Genomic DNA, 23,336 nt, shown 5'->3' with positions numbered 1-23,336 from the left:
CAGTGACTTGGAGAGCTATGTTGCCTAGAGTCAGAGCTTTATGCTTCGCATCTTGGTAGGGTCACCCATGCAAACAGGTCAAATGGTAGAGAGGCCAGACTAAGAGTGGGCCATTGGTCCTCCAGGTTCGGGGGTTCAGCACAGGGCCAACAACCCTGACTGGTCAAACAAAGCTGCTATGGAAACAGCACTGAAGAATCCTTCTACATCTGAGTGCAACAATATTCCAGAGTCTCCAATCGGAACTTGCGTGACTGACAGTAGTGAAAACAAGGCTACTGCCATGATGAAGGATGCCCTGAACTCTGCTAGAGATGGAGGACCTTCATTGCTGCCCTAACCACCAGCAGCATAACACAGTAGAGAGATAATGCTACTGGTGCTTTATAAGTGATGAGACCTGTGTGGAATTCAGTAGTCTGAAGGCAAGGGGGAAGAAGTTGTTTCCCATCATAAAAGTCCTTGTCCTAATCCTATAGTACTTCCTGCCTTGTGATAGGGGGTCAAAGAGATTGTGGGGTAGATGAGAGGGAACCTTGACAATGCTGAGGGCCCTGTGTATGCAGTGCTCCTGATAAATATCTTGAATGGGTGAAAGAGAGACTGAATAATTCTCTCAGTAGTCCTTGTAATCTCTTGTAGGGTCTTGTGATCAGATGCCTTGTAATTCCCATAATAGATGGTCATGTGGCTGGTCAGGCCACTCCCAGTGGTGCCTCTGTAAAAATTGGGGCTGGGGGAGTTGAAGGACGAGATGAGATTGTCCATTATCTGCACTCCCAAAAAATTGGTGCTCCAAACCCTTTCCAGAGTAGCTGTGAACAGTATGTGCTGTGAGAAGTGGTCAGCCCGCACTTTCCTAAAGCCCACAACCACCTCTTTAGTCTTGGCCACAGGTTTGTGTACTCGCACCATTCTACAAGTTCCTCTATCTCCTCTCTGCACAACGTCTCGTCATTGTTGTTGATGAGGCTGTTGTGTCATCAGCAATCTTGCTGATTCTGTTTGAGCTGGATCTAGCAGTAAAGTCATACATCAGCAGTGTGAATGCAGTCTTGGGGACGGGGGGGCATGCCTGTGCTCCACGTGATGGAGCATAAGATGTTGCTGCCAGCACAGACTGACAGTGGTCTTTGTCAAGAAATCCAAGATCCATTTACAGAGAGAAGTACTGAAATGTTGATTTCTTGGAGTGTTGCAATGAAAGTCATTATCAATAGGCTATTTGCAACGGCACATTTAGTGGTTATGAAGGCCTGGATTTGACTTGAACAAGAAAAAGAAATGCATAAAAAATAGAGTAATAAAATGGAATAACTTATTCCTAAGAGAACAGTGATTGTAGGTGAAGAAACTTGTGTTCAGGTCACGCAGTAATTTGAGGTTTGGAGAAAAACAAAAGAAAAATTTAATTCTATTAAGCTTAATTTTTAGCACACCATGAAGTCAGTCAGGTTGTCACAAAATGCTGTAATAGTCTTAGCACTCAGGATTAAATCTGTCATCAGACTTATGAAAACAAATTTTTGTGCACCCTTAAAAGGAAAAGCAACCAGTAAAGATATGGCATAAGCAAAAGAAAAGCCAGTTGGATAAAATAGAGTATTTGCATTATAACAGTACTGAATGGAGCTAAGAGAACAATGCTACATGGACAGCAGTGAAGGTGTTGAAGTAAATCACAATATTGTGTCATGACCAACATTGACCAAGCAACATAGTCAAGGTTACAAAAGTTGAAAACATCATCTTTGACATATATTTATGATGCATATTTTTATGAACTAATGTATTTCTAACTAAAGAATAGAATCACAAGCCAGTAAAATATAAATAAATATCTAAGAATCTGGTTGCAAAATTTGGAAATGCACTGGTTGAAATACACAACATTGTCCATTCCAGGACATCAGAGATGTTCTCCTTCTTTAAAGAAGAGGTTTCCCTTTCTCCACTATTGATGCTGCCCTCACCTGCAACTCCTCCATTTCCCAAACGTCCATGTTCACCCAATCTTCCTGCTGCCTTATTAGTGATAAAGTTCCTCATCCTTACCTTCCATTCCATCTGCCTCCACATCCAACACGTCATCCTCTGTAACTTCCGCCATCTCCAAAGGGATCCTACATAAACATATCTTTACATCTCCTCCCTCCCTCTCACTTTCCACGGGGATTACTCCCTTAGCGATTCCGTGGTCCATTCATTCCTCCCCAGTAATCTCCCTCCCAGCACTTATATCTGCAAGTGGCTTAGGTGCTACACTTCCTCGCTCACCGCCATTCAGGGCCTGAGGCAGTCCTCCTAGGTGAGGCAACAATGCACCTGTGAATCTGCTGGAGTCGTCTACACTGTTTGGTGCTCCTGATGCAGCCTCCTCTATATTGGTGAGACCCATTGTAAATTGGGGGACTGCTTCATCAAGCACTTCTGCACCATCTGCCAAAAGCAGGACTTCCTGGTGGCCAAACATTTTAATTCTGATTCCCATTTCTGTTCTGACATGTAGGTCCATGGCCTCCTCTTGTGCCAAGGCCACCCTCAGGGTGGAGGAGCAACACCTTACATTCTGTCTGGGTAGCCTCTAACCTGATTACATGAATATCTATTTCTCCTTCCAGTAAACAAATACTCCCCCCCCCACACCCTCTATTCTCCACTCTTGATGTTTTACCTCTTCTCACCTGCCTATTACTTGTCCTGTGTCCCCTCCTCATTCCCTTTCTATGGTTCACTCTGTTCTCCTATCAAATTTGTTCCTTCTCCAGCCCTTGACCTTCACCTATCAACTTTCAGCTTGCGTCCTTCCCGAACCCCATTACTTTTATTCTGGCATCTTCCCCCCTTCCTTCTCAGTGCTGATGAAACAGCGACTGTTTATTCATTTCCATTGATTGTGTCTGGCCTGCTGAGTTCCTTCACCATTTTGCATGTGTTGCTCTGGCTTTTCAGCCTCTGAAGAATCACTTGTGTTTATGAAGTGCACTGATGTTTCCTTGGTCCCAGCATCTACCCCAATCTAGGTAGAGAGGCCTTATGAAACAGCAGAACTTTGTATGACACCATACTGTCAAATAGGTAAATATGGAATTTAGTATACATATTTTTCAAACCAAAATACAGATGAAAGATCATTAGTGAAATTTAATTGTGTTCTTCCTACACAAGTGAATATATCCAGTATTTTCTATATTTAAGTGAAAATACGCGTATATTGATTAATTGCATTCTGAATTCAGCAACTCCTGGTTGGATAATTTAATAATAATAACTTAATAATAACTTTATTTATATAGCACCTTTCAGACATTAAGATGCAGGCTCAAAGTGCTTTACATAGATTGTAAAGATAAATCAATATAGACAAAATACAAGACAAAATAAAAAAATCATATGACAAACATTATATAGAGTAAAATATAATTGAATGTCCCAAATTATATAATCAACATCAACAAACATTAAGTAAGCCTATAAGTTGGCCAAATTTTAAAAGTAGGTTTTTAGAAGTGTTTTAAAACATTCCACAGTACCAGTTTACTGAGGAACATATCTCAGTCAGTACAGTATTCCAGATTTTTGGTGCACAAGAGCAAAAGGCCGCATCACCAGTTCTTATATGCTTGGCTCGAGCAACACTAAGCCAACCAGTATTCATGGATTTAAGATTACAATTAGGGATGTACGGGGATAGAAACTCCAAAACATATGGAGGAGTTAGATAATTCAGAGCCTTATACACAATTAAGAATATTTTAAAATTTATCATAAAGCACTCCAGCAACCAGTATAATGATGTCAAAAATGGTGAAACATGCTCAAATTTCAGCAAAGAAATAGCACATAGCTTATATCTTATATCTTGAAAAAAAGTAATTTATATTTTAGTGTGCTCTTGCAACATTTTCCTTCTGTGTGATTTTCATCATGGTGCTTTTCACACTACAGCTTGATCATCTTTGTAACATCAACCACCAAACCAGAGATGAAAATGATGTTAAATGTTAGGGTAATCAGACTCTTTGTAAATATTATCTTAACTGATCTACCTACATCGAAATCAGTCTGTAAAAGCAGAATCACAAACTTAAGTTGGTGATAGGTGAACAAGGTTTCAAGTGGGATTGAAAAAATAGATTAGCATCATTGGCAGAAATTGAAGATTGTAAAGAGTTTGTGACTTATAGAAGAGTTGGTATGAAACTTGGGATAAAGAAGATGCACAAAGGACTAATGCACACGAAATGTTGGAGGAACTCAGCAGGCCAGCCAGCATCTATGGAAAAAAGTACAGTCAACGTTTTGGACCGAAACCCTTCAGCGTTCCTCCAGCAGTTTGCCTGTGTTGCTTTGGATTTCCAGCATCTGCAGACTTTCTCGTGTTTAACATTGTCAGTCCTCTTCTTTGCCACTAGATGGAGGGCATCACTGAGATGATTCAGTTTATCAGATTCAGTTTGTGACATCTGTCAATTATGAATCAGAATCAGGTTTAATATCACCGGCATATGTTGTGAAATTCAATAACTAGCAGCAGCAGTACAATGCAAATAAATATAGGAAAAAAACTGAATTGCAGCAAATATATATATGTACATTAAATAGTTAAATTAAGATAAGTAGTGCAAAACACAGAAACTTAAAAAAAAGTAGTGAGGTAGCATTCAATGTTCATTTAGAAATTGGATTGTAGAGGGGAAGAAGTTTTCCTGAATCGCTGAATGAGTGGTTTTAGGCTTCTATACTTCCTTCCTGGTGGTAACAATGAGAAGAGGCCATGTCCTGGGAAGTGGGCGTCCTTGATGATGGAAGCCGCTTTTCTGAGGCACCATTTCTGGATACTATGGAGGCTAGTACCAATGATGGAGCTGACTGATTTGATAACTTTCTGCAGCTTATTATGTTCCTGTGCAGTAGCCTCCCCCACCCCACGTACCAGACGGTGATGCAGCCAGTCAGAATGCTCTCCATGGTACATCTAAGAAAAAAATACTTCCTACCAAACAGTAGTAAAGATGTTAAGGTGGTAAAAGTCTGTACTGAGAGAAGGATTAGAGATTTTGGTGTAGGTGGGCTTAAGGTTCAAGAGAAAAAAAACACACATGAAACAAACAATGTCATTATTGCTTTTCTTTAATGATAATAAACAATGCTGACAGTATAATGTCTTGAAAATGTGACATAGTCATATTGAAATCAATGTCATATTTAATTTGGATTTTTCAAACCAAAACTCATATGAATGACAGAAAAACAGTATTGCAACTTGTAAACGTAAACCCCTCAGGATATTTTCAAAACAAATTTGCATCTGTATTTGCAAATCTTGACTGGCCTCTTAAGAACAATAACGATTCAAATGACAATAAAGAAATGCACAGTTATATTAATTGTAAGTGTCAAAGTTTAAAAAAAAACTGAAAATGCTAAAAGCACAATTGCCGAAGACTTGTGATGAATATTAATAACAAGCAAAATTCTTGAAATGTAATCATTATCCTTGTTATTCCTATTTTAGTCCATCATAGCCATGATCCTCAAAATGAGATTGATATATTTTGGAAATATATGGTAAAAGAAAAAATTGGGAAGATAACAAACAAGTCATTTTAATGTCTTTTCAGCTACTTTGGGATGTCACAATATAAGATTTGTTCCATTTAGGATTTTGCTATAACTGCTATTCTATAAGCAGTTAACAAAGACATCTGTGATATTAGAACAGTATCTTAGTAAGCAAAGCATTAAAGAGCATGAGATTTAACAGGGTGTATCAAATAGAATGAAAGTATCACTGCGCACATTGTAGTGATCCCAAGGATGTCTTGCTTTGAGTAATCGGAGGGTAAACCCCAAAGTGCGATCCAATCATTTTGCAGTAATGTCTACGAAATTTACAATTGCAACCAGGTGACAAAGGTTGTAAAGATGTGTAAAACAGATATATACTCAAATATTGTTTAGAAAAAGGAATGGAGAAATTATTAGGAAGTATTTCACAAAAGTTGATAGGTCACTCTGTGCTAAATATAGTAACAATAATGAGGTACTCGAACCACCCCATCTGGCATAGTTAAAGTTATTCAGAAAATATTTCTTCCCCATTAGGCTGTTTGATCTGAGCTACAGGCTGTTCCTGGGGACGCACACGGAGACCAACATCCGGTGCTGCTGGCAGATCATCAACTCGGTAAAAGACGCTCTTTGGTCAGCCCGAAACTTGATGATCTACCAGCACATGGAGATGTCCGTGGGAGAATGCTGCCGACTGGCACACTCTTGGCTGCAGGAGTACGTGCTGAGGGACGCACTGAAACTTGGTGCAGCCACCACAAGGGCCCGGTGGGGAAGGACCACAGTATAGGTTTCTCCACCCGTGAGAGTGGGAGGGGTCAGTGGGCGGGGAGTATACCCCTCAACAATGATATGTTAAGCTGAACTCCGGGAGTGCCACGTGGGTGGCTATTAATACGGATATTTTACTGAGTATAATGGAAACGTATGTAAAGGAGGAAAAGTTATTGAATGGTTTATTGTATATATTTATTTTTGAATAAAGTATATTTTGAAATAAAAAAAACTGAATCTCTTGACTATGTCTGTATCTGAGTTGTTGCCACATAATTGACTAATTAGATATTTGCATTAATGAGTAGGTACAGATGTACCTAATAAGTAGCCATTGCATGAAATTTACAAGGACAGATTCTGGACAGTATTAGACATCATAATGCTTCATCTATTGTTATTTGAATCACCATTACTTCAATTTAGGTTGGAAAGTTATTTGCAGGAGATTCTCAATAAAATCAATCAAGAGAATGTGCATTAGTACAGAAATATCAGATCACTACTAGATGCACAGCAATACTTCATATGTAACCTAACCTAGAAATAGTTGCACTGGAAATAAAGTACAAATTAGATGGTATTGAGATGCAGTTTTGCCACAAATCTATACTACATGACTCCATTGTTGAACTTCCAGATAATATTTTAACAGACTACCCACATCTAGACTTCACTGTGAGTGTTTTGAGAACATTGTCCTGATATCCCAAGAATTGCACACACAACTTCCCTACAATACAATAAACACCAAACCTCACGAATGTATGGTGCTACTGTGCACCGACAAAAAACACTTGAAGATGTAATTTGCGAAGGGTCTGGTTTTGTTTAACTCAAAAAAATACCTTTGCAAAAAGCTCAGAAAGATAATGCTGAGCTTTAACATGCAGAACAGGGAGCACCTGATATTGCTGGATGTTGTTTCTTCAGATGGCCTAGAAATGATCCAATCACATTTGGGCACCCTCAGCTTGAGGTAACTCTTACCACATGTGCTATACCTACGCCCACCTGTGGCAACTGTCATTTAAACCCACTTCTAAGTTGTTTGGAGTGGGAAAGCCCATTATCGCATATACATCTTTGTGGTGCACTTAACTGAAACACATGTGGTTTTTCCTTTGGCTTTAGTCTTCTTTGTTTAAAATATTAACTTGAACCATCTGTGATCATCTTACAACTCTACATAGTTTAAAGAAAAACTGCACCAAGTCTTCAAAAAATCTTAGCCACAATGCTTCTAAATGCCAATTCCTTTCTATCCGGTACTCTGCTTACAGGTAGTATAAAAATTTGCTTTCTAATCACAATACAAGCTGTTGTTTCTGCAATGTAGCAGCTGCTCATGAAAATAAACTTTAAGAAAAGAATTACATTTGTAAATCTGGTCACCAAATGTACAACTTCAGTACAATGTGAAGATATGTCGTTTACACTTAACTGAGAGAAGACAACACTCAATATCTGGGTGCCAGGGTAGCGTAGCAGTTAGCTTGACAATATTACAGCTCAGTGCATCTGAATTCAGAATTTGTTTGTAAGGAGTTTGTATGTTCGCCCGGTGACCATATAGGTTTCCTCGGGGTGCTCTGGTTTCATCCCACAGCCCAAAGACATACCAGTTATGGAATTAATTGGTCCTTGTAGACTGTCCTGTGTTTAGACTTGGGTTAAATAGGTGGGTTGCTGGGCAGCACGCTTGTTGGGCCAGAAGGGCTTGTTCCACTGGTAAATTTACTACAGCTTTCATGGCAGAGATGGTCGAGTATATTGTCAGAGTTACTCTGAAATGCTTCTTTTTTTCTATTTCATAAGCATCCCTGCAATGTGCAAGCAAGCATATCATCACTGCTGCAGTAGCCCTCTCCCTATTTTCAGTTTAGACACTGCAGATACTGGAATCTGGAGAATGAAACAATCTGCCAAAGGAACTCAACAGGTCAAACAGCATCTGTAGAAAGAAAGGAATTGTTGACCCTTTGGGTTGAAACCCTACAGATATTGTGTTGCTCCAGATTCCAGCAACTGCAGTCTCTTGTATTGCCAATGTACAATTCCACGGCGAAGTCTCTTCAAGGTATGCCATCTTTAGAGGTTTTCTCTCTGCAGGAATTCTGTGAGATCCTCTCTCACTGCTCCCTTCTAAAATATCCATTGTTTGCAGTTCTTTGACCATGTTCTCATGAAGACTGACATATCCTTTCTCATCTTCATCACCATTTTACCCACATGGCTTCCAGCTATTTCCTGGTCTCCCAGTTCGAACTCAGCCAGTAACTCAGGTATGTACATTCAAATCACCAATTCTTCCTACAGTTTCCCTCCTATGTCCCATTCTCTACCACCTCTGCCATACATCAAGGTCTTCTGTTCCTTTATCTTTTCACTTTCCCAAATGTGCTGGGATCCACAATTCTTCTTTCTCCACCTGATCCATTCTTTCAACAGCAGCTCTTCAGGATTGGGAGCTCACACATTTCTAGGTCACCAAACCACATCCAGGCTTTTGAAGCTCCATCTACACTTCATCATGCTCCCATCCAACTTCAGGCTCCTGAAATTCCACCAGTACCTCCCACCCAGCCCCTGGCTCCTAATGCTCTGCTGCACGTTCCTCCTCCCATTTTCAGCTTATTTGTTGTCAGTGTAAAATCAGGTTACTAAGCTACCATATTTTCTGCAATTTGCACTAAAACAGAACAGCAGAATTGTTATTGTGTCTTCAAAATGTCAAACTAATCACTCATGCCCCCTGGCCAACATTAGCTCCTTGTTAACAAACAATATGATTATAAAAATATTATCTATGTTTTCAAATCATTCCACGGCCTTGACTCTCACTATCTTTGCAATCCTTCCAACTTTACAAACCGCTTAACTATTTGCACTCCATGAATAATCCCTTTTTAAGCATTAGCAATTTAATTGTTGCGTAATTTCTCAAATATTGAGGATTAAGGATTGATTCCCCACTGGAGTAGTGTGAAATTTATGGTAGGATCTGCCTGCGAGCTTTGGATTTAATGATCCAAGTACCTATTTCTTGTTTAACATTTTCCACTGTCTGAGAATGAATTACATTTTTTTTAAATTAATTGGATGAAAGTCTAAAAGCTATTAACCAAGCACTATAAATTTGTTAGTTAGTTTAAAATCAACTGATGAAATTTAAAAATCGGGCTGGTGTGCACCTATATATGACGATGTCCATTGGTAATGTCTGTAAGGCAGAGAATCAGCTTCAACATTGAATGCAAAAAACACAGCTATCATAATCAAAGATACCACCCATCCAGGACATTCGCTCTTCTTCCCCTTCTCATTGGGCAGAAGATATAGAGCCTGAAGCACAAGGACTGTTTCTATCTTATTGTTTAAGTCTCTTGAACAACCTTTAGAATGATAAACTGGACTCTTTACCTCACAATCTACCTCTTTATGGCCTTGCACCTTATGGCTTGCATTGTACTTTGTTTGTAACTGTTATATTGCATTGTTATTGTTTTCCCTTGTACTTCCTTAATGAATTGTTGTCATTAAATCATCTGCATGGATAGTAATGCAAAACAAACTTTTTCACTATACCTCAGTAAACATGATCATATTAAACCAAAATATAAATTTATCTCAACTCTATAACCATTGCCACGTTGTCAGCTTGTCTAAATTATATTAGGTTTTGGATCAGACAACTCTTCATGGGGTAGGCCATAACTGTTAACATGAACCACTGGCACATCCCACAAAACGGCATGTAATCAAACCTCCATGCCTGGATGCAAGTTTTGTTTTTGTAAACCTCAACTTCCTTTTCAATCAAGAGCACAGATGAACTTTAAAGCCCCCTTTCTAACCAGTGGTCAAGATCATTTACTTCTGCCCCTGAAAAGCTGTTCACCTGAGTTCCATCTAACTCACAGCACTATCTAAATCCATATGAATCAGACAGGACAGTGGTCAGCTAACTCTGCAGCCATACAGCTACAGCAACTCTGTTCAACCCTAACTTCTGGTGCTCTTTGCTTGTAATCCTCCAGGTCCTCGGCATTCCTCCTACAAGCCAAAAGCAGATAAACTGGCAAGTTAGTTAGTCATAGTGGGTAAGTGTGTGGTATAGTCTGGGGTAAGCTGATCACAATGCCTGAAGAATAAAGAGATTAGTGTGGTATTAGAGTGAATGGGTGCCTGATGGTTGGCATGGACTCAAGGAAGCTGTTTCTGTGCTGTATTATTCTATGATTCAACAACTTTATCATCACCTACCATTTCTTCAGATTTCTAAAACTCTCAACTTTACACAAATGGAACCAAAGTGTTTGATGTAATCGTTGAATTTCTCAAATTAGCAATGTAAAATTGATAACATTTATGATAGAAGGAAAACAGATTCCAAAAAAGATTACAATCACAGCCCTTGAATAGCAAATTGCTGGTGTAGATGAATACCTGAAACACATGATAACCAGGCCCTTCACAGTTGAAGGTATCTTGTGAAGATACATGGTGACATCACTTCTCTGATGTGAGTTCCAAAACCACTGCATTTTCTCCAACAGGAAACACAGGCCACAAAGGCATGCACAAATAACTCTGCAGGAACATTAACACAAGTCAGAAGCCAAAAGATAAAAATTTCTGCATTTCTCAACACCATCAAATTTCATCTCCAAACTTCTAATCCCTTGATTACTATTTGACCTTTGAGGTCTGTGCCAGCCTTCAACAGATCTGACAGATTTAGAGTCAATGGTGTTGGAAATCACAGGCAAATATTCTTACAAATTAATCCAACTAATGTTTGAAATGAAGATGAGATTCTATTTTCCAGATTACTGGGGTGACAACTTCACTTGGAACGAATAGCCATTTTTCTTTATTCTTCTATTGAATCAAGGCAACCCAAATTCGACTTGTTGGCAAATGCAACCATATGTAAAAATTGAAGACCTCATATTATTTCATCAGAAAAATTATTAAAATATTCTACAAATCAAAATAATCAATAAATCAATAATGAGTATGATGACTTACTACTTATGTCCTCTATTTATTTCCTTGATATTTATTGCTAATTTATTAAGTACTGTTGTTTGCATTTGCACAGTTTGGTGCCTTCGGCATTCTGGTTGAACGGCCTAGTGGATAGTTTTTCATTAATTCTGTTACGTTTATTATTCTATAGATTTGTTGAGTATACCCAGAAAAAAAATGAATCTCATAGTTGTATATGGTGACATACATGTACTTTAATAATAAAATTTATTTTGAACGTTGAACTTTAATAACAAAAATAACTACAAGATACTGGAAATTTCTTTAGCACAAATAAAAGCATTTATGTGCATTAGCATAAAGTTGCATTTTTTCAGTATTCCATCACACATAAATAAATAAAAGTAATACAGCATAGAATCAAGTGCTTTGGCCCAACTGTTCCATGCCAACTGCAGCATCCACTCTGCTGGTACAAACTGCCCGTGTAAGGCTCATAGCCTCCAACCCCCTCCTTCCATGTTGCAATTATACCCACCTCAACCATTTCCTCTGATAGGTCATTCCACGTACTCACTTCACCCTATAAAGTTCTCTCTCAGGTCTCAAATCACTTTCCTCTTATCTTGTATCTAGTTTTTGGCTTTCCAACCTTATGACCATCCACCTTATCCATACCTCTCATTTACCTGCTCTCCAGGGAATAAAGATTCAACATGGAAAGCCCTCCAGTCCTGACATAATCCGCATCTCTTCTGCACCCTCTCCAGCTTGACAATGTCCTTTCTATAAAAGGACGACAAAAGCAGGTGGCACAATAATGTAGTGATTAGTGCAATGCTTTACAGTGTCAGAAATCAACAATTGGGGTTCAATTCCTGCCACTGTCTATAAGGAGTTTGTATGTTCTCCCGGTGACTGCATGAGTTTCCTCCAGGTGCTCCGGTTTCCTCCCACAGTCCAAAGATGTACGGTTAGGGTTAGTGAGATGTGGGCATACTACGTTGGCGCCAGAAACACTGAGAGACTTGCAGGCTGCCCCCAGCACAATCCTTGGACTGCGTTGGTTGTTCACGGATAACTGCACATTTCACTGTTTGTTTCAGTGTACATATGACAAATAAAGCTTATTTTTACAAAAATTTGTAGGTGGATCAATAGAAATAGATCAATGATAGGAAACAGAGGGTGACAACTGAAGGTTGATTCTCTTACTGGAGGCTTGTGACTAGTAGTGCTTCGGAGTTCTCCGTTATTCATTATTAATATAAATAATTTGAATATGAATATACATAGCATGATTAGCAAGTTTGCTGATGATACTAAATAAGTGGGTTTTGTTGATAGTGAGGCAGGTTACAATGAACTGCAAAGAAGTCTTGATCCAATGGGCTGAGGAATGGCAAGTGGATTTCAACTTAGACAAGAGTGTGGTGAAGCGTTTTGGACAGTCAAATCAGGATAAGACCTATATACTGAATGGCAGGCACTGATGAGTGTCATGGAACTGAGGGACCTGGGAATACAAGTGCTCAGTTGCTGAAAGTGGCCGCGCAAGCAGAAAGGGTAGTGAAGAAAGTGCTAGCCGTCATTAAACAAAGCATTGAATTTAGAAGAGGAGACAATATGTTACAATTATATAGAACAATGGTGAATCCACACTTGGAGTATAGTGATAGATACATAGATTGTGGTCACGGGGAGAATGTACACACTCCTTATTGACAGTGGTAGCAATCCAACCCAGATTGGTGATCGCTAGCGCCGTAATGCAATTGCACCACATTCAGTGAGACCTATCTAGCTTCTCCTGAAGCCCATTTGATCTAACTTTCCAGATCAGCTGCCATCCCGGACCTTGTCAAAGGCTGAACTAAAGCTCATATAGAGAACATCCACTGCCTGATCTTCATCAATCCACTTACTACCTCTTCAAAATGCACCAAAAGTTTTCTCAGACATGATCTCCCCTGCACAAAACAATGCTCACTGACCATGTCTTAATAAAATAAGATGCAAATATTTTCCAATACTCTAGAATAAGTATTATCTATTTTGTTCAGAAACTGATTAAATGTATCCTTAGCTCTAGAGTTAAACATTGCCAAGAGCTGTATGGAATTATTTAAGAATACTTGCTATTACATCTGGACAGAAATAAATCCTGCCATTCTTAAATTTTATTTTCTGTTTGAAATACGAAGAGAAAAAACAGCAATCTTCTATGCTCTTGTCCTATACTTGCCAACCTGCTGATAGTGAAAAAGATGAGAAAAACAAATCATTATTCAATCTTAAGAATAAAAAATAGGACAAGTGAGTGAGCCTATTAGAAGAGCATCTCATTGAAACTTGTTTGCGATTAAGAGTAAATAATAATTTGCTAACCAATAAAACTCAAACCGTATATGTCACATTAATTTACCTGCTGTTTCTATCTAGTTTGTAGGAAACTATACTTGAATCACCAAGGCATAGACAACTGGAGATCAAACGTGGATAAATGGGAACTGTATAGATAAGCACAATGGTGAGCATTGACATGAAGCAGAAGAACCTGCTTCTGTGCTGTATGACTCTACAGGTTTCTGAATAGTCAACAACATACAAAATCTTACTAATATACTATAGTAAATTTCCATAATCAATAACGATAGGTACAAGTGCAAGAGTGTAGCTTTCGTAACCACCTCTGGCCTGAAATATCAGATGGATATTATATCTAGCCTCTGCTCAAATTTGCCTTTATCACAGAACTCTGATTCATGTCAAATATCAAATAATGCCCAGGTGCACTAAATACAAAAGAAATCCTATGAGTTCTATCTAACATTATACTAGTATTATTTTAAAAGAGGTGCCCTGCTAACCAAACGTTTCCAGTCCAACATCAACATTGCATCAGCTCAATGAAGCTTTAGAAATATGATATGTTTAGGAAAGATCCAATATGACCAGTTTCAGCCAGTCAGGCTACTCTCAATTAATGGCAATGGAATAAAAGATTTCACTGTATGCCTTCAAGTGACCAAAAAGTCATTACTTGTCTTGCATTCCCTCAAGGTCACTTAGCTCCAAGCTTCAATATAGCTTTGGAGCAGACAAATGAACTGTCTTCTAAAAGTGAAACAACTAGGAATGGGCAAATATTCCCTCATTCTGTTCAAGTTCAAAGAATGGATACGTGAAACTGGATGGGTATATATTATATTTCATAATAATCATCATATCTCTAATGGGGCAACATGAGGCTTTGTAATATAGAAAAAAACACAAATGAATCAAAGTCATTTTATATCTTTGTCTAATTTAATGATTCAAAATAAGAAGAAATGTTATTAAACTAATATGAAATCTATTAACACTTCACTGAATGATTTTAATTAGTAGAAATTTTTGTGGGATTGGAAAGTTCTCATACCCAAATTCTGCTTCAAATGCGGCAAAGTGTTTGTAACAAAAAGTAATGCTGCCTGGTAGACCACATCAAAAAGTGGCAATTGTGTTATAAGTCAGAGTCACTCAGCTTTGCTGCATTATATTCTCCACTTTCTTTTTGCTGTTGTGACAAGGCAGAAAGATTCTTAAGTTCAGCCTCACTATACTTGGGTTTAAGATAGACACAGTTATAGTCAAATTCTTCATCCAATGTGAATGGCTGGACTTCATCTGTCAATGCCTGATGAAATATAAAGCAGATTTCATTCTCACAAATTATGATTGGAAACATGGCCCTCCTCTAATGTCACTTACTCTGCCAATAGCTCTGCCCATGAATGCAAGAAACCAGAGAGAGTTGTGGACACAGCTCAGCACATCACAGGAATTAACATCCCCTCCATGAACTCTGTCTACACTTTGCTCTGCCTTAGTAGAGCAGGCAACATAATCAACAACCCCTCCCACCCCAGCCATTCTCTCTTCACCCACATCCCATCAGGCAGAAAATATAGAGGCCTAAAAGCATGCAGGCTCAAGGCTAGCTTCTATCCTGCCATTGAATGGTCCCCTACTCTGATAAGATGAACTTTTTGTTGTGCATTTAAAATTTCAATAATATTGTAAATATATTGTTTGATTAAGCATTCTTTGTTGATTACATAACTCATTATGAGCTATATGTAAAAGTACGCGAACGACATACATCATTACCCAACCATGTCATAAGTACGCACATCACCAAAGTGAAAACAAAGTACACGGATTATCCTGGCTCTCCTGTGTTTTTTTTCTATTAGGTTTAAGAGGTACAAAACAGAACCCTTTTGAACTCACAATCTACATTGTAATGGTTTTGCACTGCACTTCCTCTGTAACTAATACTTTACTCTGAATTTTGTTATCATTTTACCTTGTACCACCTGAAAGACATGTTTTCCCACTGTACCTCAGCACTTGTGACAATAATAAAACAATTTTAACAATTTGCTTGCCACAGTATTTTATATTATGTGGCAAATTAGAAAGTACAGACGCATAAGCATCTGCTTTGTGCTCAATTAATATAAAATAGTGCTCAGTACTTAAAGTAAAAAAAAATACTTTTAGAATTACACCCTGCTCAAAGTCCACTTGGTTTTTAAATTGATGACTGAAACTTTCTAGGAATTGCACTTATGTCTATATTTCTTTGCCAGCAATAACACTCATAACAGTGCAAACAGAAACACAAAGACTTCGCTTTACTCGTATTTTTCCCTTATACAACAAACAACAGGAAATTATCTGATTTGAAAATTAAAATGTCAATGAGTTGGCAAGATTGATCTTGGGACAATTACTTTGTATTTGACATGTTCAAGTAAATAAAAATAAATGCATTTTGGATTTGATCAATGTCCAAATTTAGCATCAAAACACTGATCAGCTCTTCACAGAAAATTAATTCTATGAGCTTCAGCAATGTAACTACTTTGCAACAGCATTTTAAGATTTCTTAAATAACATGCGTACCTGGTCATGTGCTTTGTTATTAAACTCTTCAACACATGGATACACTTTGAAGTCAAGGATCGTGTATTTGCATTCACAATAAGAATAACTTGCAGGAATCTCCTCTTTGATTTTACCTGGGAGTGCTTCTAGATTCAATGGACAGTGACAGTTAGTAACATGTTGATAATATCTATAAATACTTGAGCAGCCAAAATGTGCTACACAGGGAAAAAAATAGTTGAATGTCTATTCATTACTAGAATTTTTGAAGACTATTTCCTAATAATTATTTTAATAAAACATACAAACTCACAACTATCACTGCATCACTGAAATATCATCACAGAAAATGCCCGTCATTAACTTCCTTGTGCAACACCTATGGAATTACTAGCAATACCCATGCATTATTTTCACACTGTGACTTCACGAGATACAGTGCCATCAAATTATGAAAGTAATCATCATCCCTGTTTTGAACCGCCTGATATTCTTTCACTACCACATAATGCTTAGTAACAGAATTTTGTTGAATGAGTTTTACTGTGTCATGGGGTGCAAGCCACAAAATGATGCCAATATCTATCATATTTGTTCACTAAAGTAGAAGGATTTTACTCACCATGGCAGTGGCCCACAATATTAGTCTCAACAATAGGCTGTTTTTTAGTCTTATTAATCAGCAAGGCTGTAGCATCTTCCCACAAAGATGAAAGGAAACAAATATGCAAGTTATGTTAAGAGATATTCATAACTAAGTACACAATAATAAGGTTGAACATAAACCTTTACAAACCCACTTCCATCACACCCCAAGCGTTGTCACAGTTAAAAACTTAAATTGTATATTGCAATGTAAGAAAACATGGAAACATTTTTTAACATAAGCCCTGTAAATAGCATGAGGAATGTTAGATGCGTGCCTCACACATAGCAGGAAAATGCCCTGCTCCTCTTCAAATGATACAAAAATATCTTTAGATCTATGAACCAGGGCAACATCTATGCTCCCACCATTTCATCAAGATTTCAATAAACTGCTTAAACAGGCTTTGAGTGCATTCACCAATGTAAAATTTCATGAGTGGCTGGCACAATCTGAAGAAAGCTGCATTAAGCAATGTCTGCAACAGCTAGTGAGAGTCAGTTCAAAGATTCAGGACGATGAGAGCAGGTCAAAGAAAAGTGAAGATCCTGAAGGCTCTAAACACCCTTATTGACAAGATGAAGAGAAAGACAAAGGCAGTTGCATCGTAGGTCACCAGCATGCCTCACAGGTCCAAGTCCAAATAAAATAATGAAGCCACAGAAGGCTGCTCTTCAGATCAATGGCAGCAGTGAAGCCCAAAGGACATGGTCATAGTTCACAATGTGTTTAATGATCTCATAAGTCTTGTCACGGTCAGTGATCAAATCTCAACTCTCAACAATTCACCAGTGCATACACTCGCCTAACAATCTGCATTAATCATAACTTGAACATTTATAGACACAGCGTATTCTCTCTCCTTCTCCCTCATTTGTGCAACTGCCATTGAGCGTACCCAGAAATGGTGCATAGATCATTAAAGATAGCAGTATGTATAGATCCAATATTATTATTATTTGTTCTGTTTTCAGATTTAGAAACTGCTGACAATGCACACACATATCTCGTTCTTGCTGCTTTTTTATGTGTGCATTTCTTCTTTCTAATAGATGAGAATATCTACTCAGTCAGACAACAATGGATCAGAATTAAAACAACACTTCCTCTTTAGCCACTGGCTGAGAAATTGGCACTTTGCAGATATAAAGGATATCTTTATGGTGACATCCACAAATAGCAGTCACCAGGCAGAAAGGAAACACAGCCAAAGTGCCCAAACATGTGAGGTAGCACACTCTAAATAAGAGCAGCATTTAAGGCCTTCCTTCCATTTTTAGGTCATAGTGTTTATGTAAATAGACCTTGAACATATAGAGAACTTGAAGAACATCAGGTGATAAATGCCAAGTAGTATTTATGCTAACTCCAACAAGAGATCTCCATTTTTTTTCCCTGTTTAAAAGCAAACACAAAGAACACCCAACCTTCTAGCCATCAGCACTGAACAAAAATTCAACGTATTGGCCATATAAATGTTATGGATACTAGACCAGGCAATATACTGTAACTACCGGTTCAATTTCTGACTCCATCGTGTTCAAAGAAGATGCCTGGAATTTAACAGAATTATCTCCTGTTGCCTGAACATGTGCAGATGCAGCACCATTCAAGATGCTCATTTTCATCCAAGGCAAATTCTTGAGCAGCAATGTAGCAATCCAAAGACCCATTATTTCTATTATGGCTGTAATATGCTCTGCACCAAGGAACTTCTTTGACAGCTGTTCTCCTATATAAACCATTAGTTCAACGACCGCAGACGCAAGAATATCAATCATCTGTTTTTTATTCATTTTCAGGCTCAAACAAAGTCAACATTTATTGCCCATGCCCAACTGCCCATGAAAAGATAGCAGAGAATTGCCTTCTTAAACTGATGTAGCACTTCCAAAGGAAGTACTGACTCAGTACTGTTGGGTAGGATTTAGATCAGTATTTCCCAACCTTTTTTAGGCCAACACCCCTCTTAGGCACAATATACTTGCCAGGGACCTCAGTTTAAAAACCTGTCTACCTTATGCTAACATGTCATGAGAAAAATGATTCTGCTTTAAATTTTTATTTGTCTTTAAAATTAACTTACACTGTACTTGTGTGCTGTACATCAGCTTCAGTATCAATGTGATCCTTGAGCTTAATGATTTTTGGCATAAGTTGAAATAGCTGGCTCCAAGTTGCGACAGCAAAAGCCTTAAGTCCTCATGCGCAACAATGGCCTAGCGGTTTCTGATTGTTGTGAGTTTGTGATTCACTGCAATGAAGTCTCTTTGAAATGTTTTTAAAATACTGGATTCCATTTGGAGTACAGTGATGAGCGTTTCTAATACAACAGGCATTATTAACCTTCCACCAATTGTATGAGATTTTCCAGACTCTGCGATCATTTTGGAAATGTTATAAGAAACAATGAGACTACTATCAAGGTAATTTTTAGCTTTCTTGGCAAATGACTTGAGGGTGCAACACTTTTCAAATGCTTCTTTCATCTTCTGGAACTGAGTAATACCATAAATAGTCTTTTCAGGGTGTCTTTTACAGAAGTGTTCCTGCAATCTTAATGGTTCCATGGCTTCATTAGATGGTTCAGTATTACAAATAAGACACATGGGGCATCGCTGATCCATTGGGAATGGAATAAAACCATACTCCAGGTATGTATCATTGTATTGACGTGCTTTCTGTAGTTTCTGTTTCTTAGCAGGATGAGAATTCAAGGCTTCACCAACTTCAGACTCATAGAGATCGCACCATACGTATTTATCCATTATTAACAGGGCTAAATTTTTTTTTAATTAACACAAACTGGGAATACCTATCAGATGTTGATGATGGCAGCAAGTTGACATGGTCAGTCAGGTCTCATGCCTCAAGTTAGGGTGCTGCTTACCAACCCCCCCCCAAAAACTTCTATTGACCCTAATGCCCCCTTAGGACATGTACCCACCATCGCTGGGAATCACTGATTTAGATCCAGCTGTGATGAAGGACAAGTGATATAATTACAAGTCAGGATTATAAGCCTACACCCACTACCATTATCCTTGAAGGTAAAGTCTGTGGTTGGAAAGATGCTGTCAACATCGTCTGGGTGAGCAACTGTGGTCGTTTTAAAGCACAGTACTTCTGCTTTGTCCTAAGAGGGGCAAAGTTTCTTCAGAGTTGTTGGCAGTGCATTCATCCAGGCAATTTAGAGAATTCCATCCTTGCAGGTGGTGGAAAAGCATTGAAGTCACCTTCCAAATAACTCAACATCTGCCTTGGGAACATTTCATTCTTCAATGCCTCTAGGCTAAAATCATAGAATATCCTTTTACCACTGTTAAAGACCACCATGACATCATATTCAGCAGTGGTTCAAGAAAAAAGGTCACCATTAGACAATGACAATAAATTGTCTAATAGTGCCCTCTTTTCTTGAACCATTGTTGTCTGAGAGTTATGGTGGTACACCAGTTATCGCATGACTGCCCATTTTCTAAGAATTCATTTAAGTTCCTTCATTAAATTACTCTTGCACTAATTGAAAAAGACGCAGTTATTCATTGCCTAACCAGGAAAGGTTCTCAAAAAGAAAAATCTGCATAAATCCAATTCAATATTGACATTTATTTTACTTCCTGCTTTTATTTGAAAATGAATCTCTGCATGAAACAATGTTTTTATCATAATGCCCCAACTACAATATTGTCTCAATTCCTGAGCCATAAAGTGTGCTCACTATTGGTATCTGCTGTTTTGCTCTTTATCTGTCCAGCTGCAGATTAATGAGCTGCACTAGTGCAGAACAGCCAGTCTGAGGCAACTGTGGCATGGCAGGGACTGTCCCTGGGTAGCAGTTGCTAGACTCTCCATTAATTTTATCATAAATAACTTGCATTCAAATGTAAAGGTCAATAATACTTTTTGCAATTGAAAAATAAAGACATAACTACATTTAGATCTGAAAGTAAAATAAGTTCATATTGTATTAAAACATGAACTTATTTCCTGAATATTTATAAATTCAGAGGCAAGGCCTCAAAGGCACATACTTTAAAAAGAATTTGGAAGTGAATATGTAAACATGGCTAGTGATCAATTACAATATTTTGCACAGGTACTAAACTGAATTAAGTCTAATATTATTAAGAACAATGTTATCCCAAATGCATCTCATAATATAGAGCTGATCAGGCCATGATAAAGAAACAAGAGCTCTGCATCTAATCTTTGCTTCTGGTCTCAGTGTCTTTTGATTAACAAAGGTTAATACAGGAAATTACATCACATTTATCATTAAGTGCCAGAGAAGACAGTAGAGCCCAAATGTTCTATTCCTGCTCTTAAGTTTCTTCTTAGTACTACAGCCTTGTTTTAAAACTGGAAAAGAGTACACTAGATATCAGCAGTAAGAGTGTTTTTAAGACAATGTTTCAAGATGAAATTATTTAATATCTTAGAAACTATAGACTAACAAATGAAAGTCAACTTTTGCATGCAAAATTGCCCAAATGGCCCCCTTCAAAGAAATACAATTCTACTAAGTTAATTGCTGAGTGGACATGGTGAAGAACATTCCAGTCTTTATCAATGGTGCTGAGGTGGAGATGGTTGAGAACTTTAAGTTCCTAGGGAAATTTCGCCAACAATTTGTCCTGTTGCAGCCACATAGGTGTGATAGCCAAGAAGGCATATGAATGCTTCTATTTCCTCAGATGGCTAAGGAAATTCAGCATGTCCTCAAAGACTCTTGCCAAATCCTACAGATGCACCAAAGGAAGCATTCTACCCACATGTACCACAGTTTACTATGGCAATTGCTCTGCCCAAGGTTTTAAGAAATTGCAGAGAGTTGTGAACAAAGCCCTGGTCATCAAACAAATCAGCCTCTCCTCCATCAAGCCTACACTTCTAGCTTCCTCATGAAATCAGGCAATGCAATCAAGGAGCCCTCCTACCCCAGTCATTCTCTCTTCTCCCCTCTCCAATCAGGCAGAAGACACAACAGCTTGAAAACATATACCAACAGACTCAGTGACAGCTTTAACCAGCTATTATCAGAATCTTGGATGACCTTTTTGTATGATTAAGATGAACTGCTGATCTCATTGTGGTCGTTGTATTTTATTTGTTTCCCTGCACTACAGTGGTAGCTAAAGCACTACATACTGCATTCGGATTTTTTCTATATACTACCTCAATGTGTTTATATGGCATGATCTGACTGGATGGCACTCAAACAAAAAAAAATTCACTGTATCACAGAACAATAAATCAAAACTAATTTTTTAAATTCTCAATGAGTGATAAATTATAATAGTTTTTCATATTGTTGATTTGTAAAGTTCAGCTGCTAGGTATTAGCCTTGAAATTACTCGATGCAAGTTGTTTCACAATGACTGGAAACAATTTCAGCAAATATAAAAATTAGAATTAAACTTGATCATGTACAGTCTGCTAAAAAAAAACTCAGCAAGAACTGTATAGACCACAACCACCAGAAAACACTCTTCATTCTGGCAAGTCCATTTATCCAGATTAAATAATTATGGATTGCACTTGTTTACCTACCAGTGCCACTTTGCTGTTCACTTTCTTTGTCACTGTCTATGTCTTCAATGTCAATACATTTCTCTACCTTAAATGATTTAAAGATAAACAAAATGTTAATAAAAATAATTTAGCGATGGGCATCTATAAAAGCAAACCATCAGCTTGTTAAATTTACTTGAATTAACTACTAACATCTCTTATAGCTGTGCAGTACCATAAATTAAGCAATTACAGCATGAAGTTTGCAAAATAGAGGAAACCAGTACCCTACAATGCTCCTCTTTCTTGAGGAGCAATTATAAATTTGCTTCAAGGTGCAGGAAACAGCTCCACCGACATATCCAAGACAATACAGTGAATTCCGATTAATTGGGGCACTTTGGGGTCAGTACATTTTGGCCCAATTAACCAGTTGCCCCAGTTAGCCAAATTTTCATGGAAATAACTCAAAAGGTCTAAAAAAGACAAACCACTATTTAACAAATTAACAAATTATGTATTTAAATGAAATGCAAAACAAATTAGAAGACTACCAATACTAAATTTTAAAAAAACTATGTAGTAGATCCTAATTCTTCTAGTGCACACTTCCATGTTCCTTTGATTGATTGTAAATGAACTAGCTCAGTGCAGACACCTAGTGCAGATATGGGCTGCCTTCATTCAATGCTTTCAAGGGTTGCATTCTTCAAATTGTCATTTTCATTACAAATTTCAAGATGATTCTTGATACCTTCAAATTCTTCATTATTCCTAACTTGTTGAAGTAACAAAATCATTTCATTTTCACCCCTGGCTGTTTCTGGCACCTCCAAGCCTGAATGCTTGAAACCGCAATGAGCAAGACAGTTCTGAATTGTCTTACTACTTATTTCT

At 37.9% G+C, this 23,336-nt stretch overlaps 1 protein-coding gene across 5 annotated transcripts in view; it reads right to left on the bottom strand.

The window, feature by feature from the left end:
* Positions 1–11,597: 11,597 nt before the first annotated feature.
* iftap (intraflagellar transport associated protein) overlaps positions 11,598–23,336 on the bottom strand; it is a 44,499-nt gene continuing 32,760 nt past the window's right edge. For 4 of the 5 annotated variants that reach the window (XM_072272676.1, XM_072272673.1, XM_072272674.1 and 1 more), the window contains 4 exons: positions 22,479–22,545; positions 16,901–16,975; positions 16,297–16,424; positions 11,598–15,022 (listed from right to left, as the gene is read on the bottom strand). In XM_072272676.1, coding sequence (XP_072128777.1) covers positions 14,849–15,022; positions 16,297–16,424; positions 16,901–16,975; positions 22,479–22,545 — 444 coding nt within the window. In that variant the 3' untranslated portion in view covers positions 11,598–14,848. The remainder of the gene's footprint in view (positions 15,023–16,296; positions 16,425–16,900; positions 16,976–22,478; positions 22,546–23,336) is intronic. The other variant, XM_072272678.1, reaches the window with a different exon arrangement.

This window comes from Mobula birostris, chromosome 11 (genome assembly GCF_030028105.1).
Source record: "Mobula birostris isolate sMobBir1 chromosome 11, sMobBir1.hap1, whole genome shotgun sequence".
Classification (NCBI taxonomy): domain Eukaryota; kingdom Metazoa; phylum Chordata; class Chondrichthyes; order Myliobatiformes; family Myliobatidae; genus Mobula; species Mobula birostris.
This window is presented reverse-complemented; position numbering and strand designations above follow the sequence as displayed.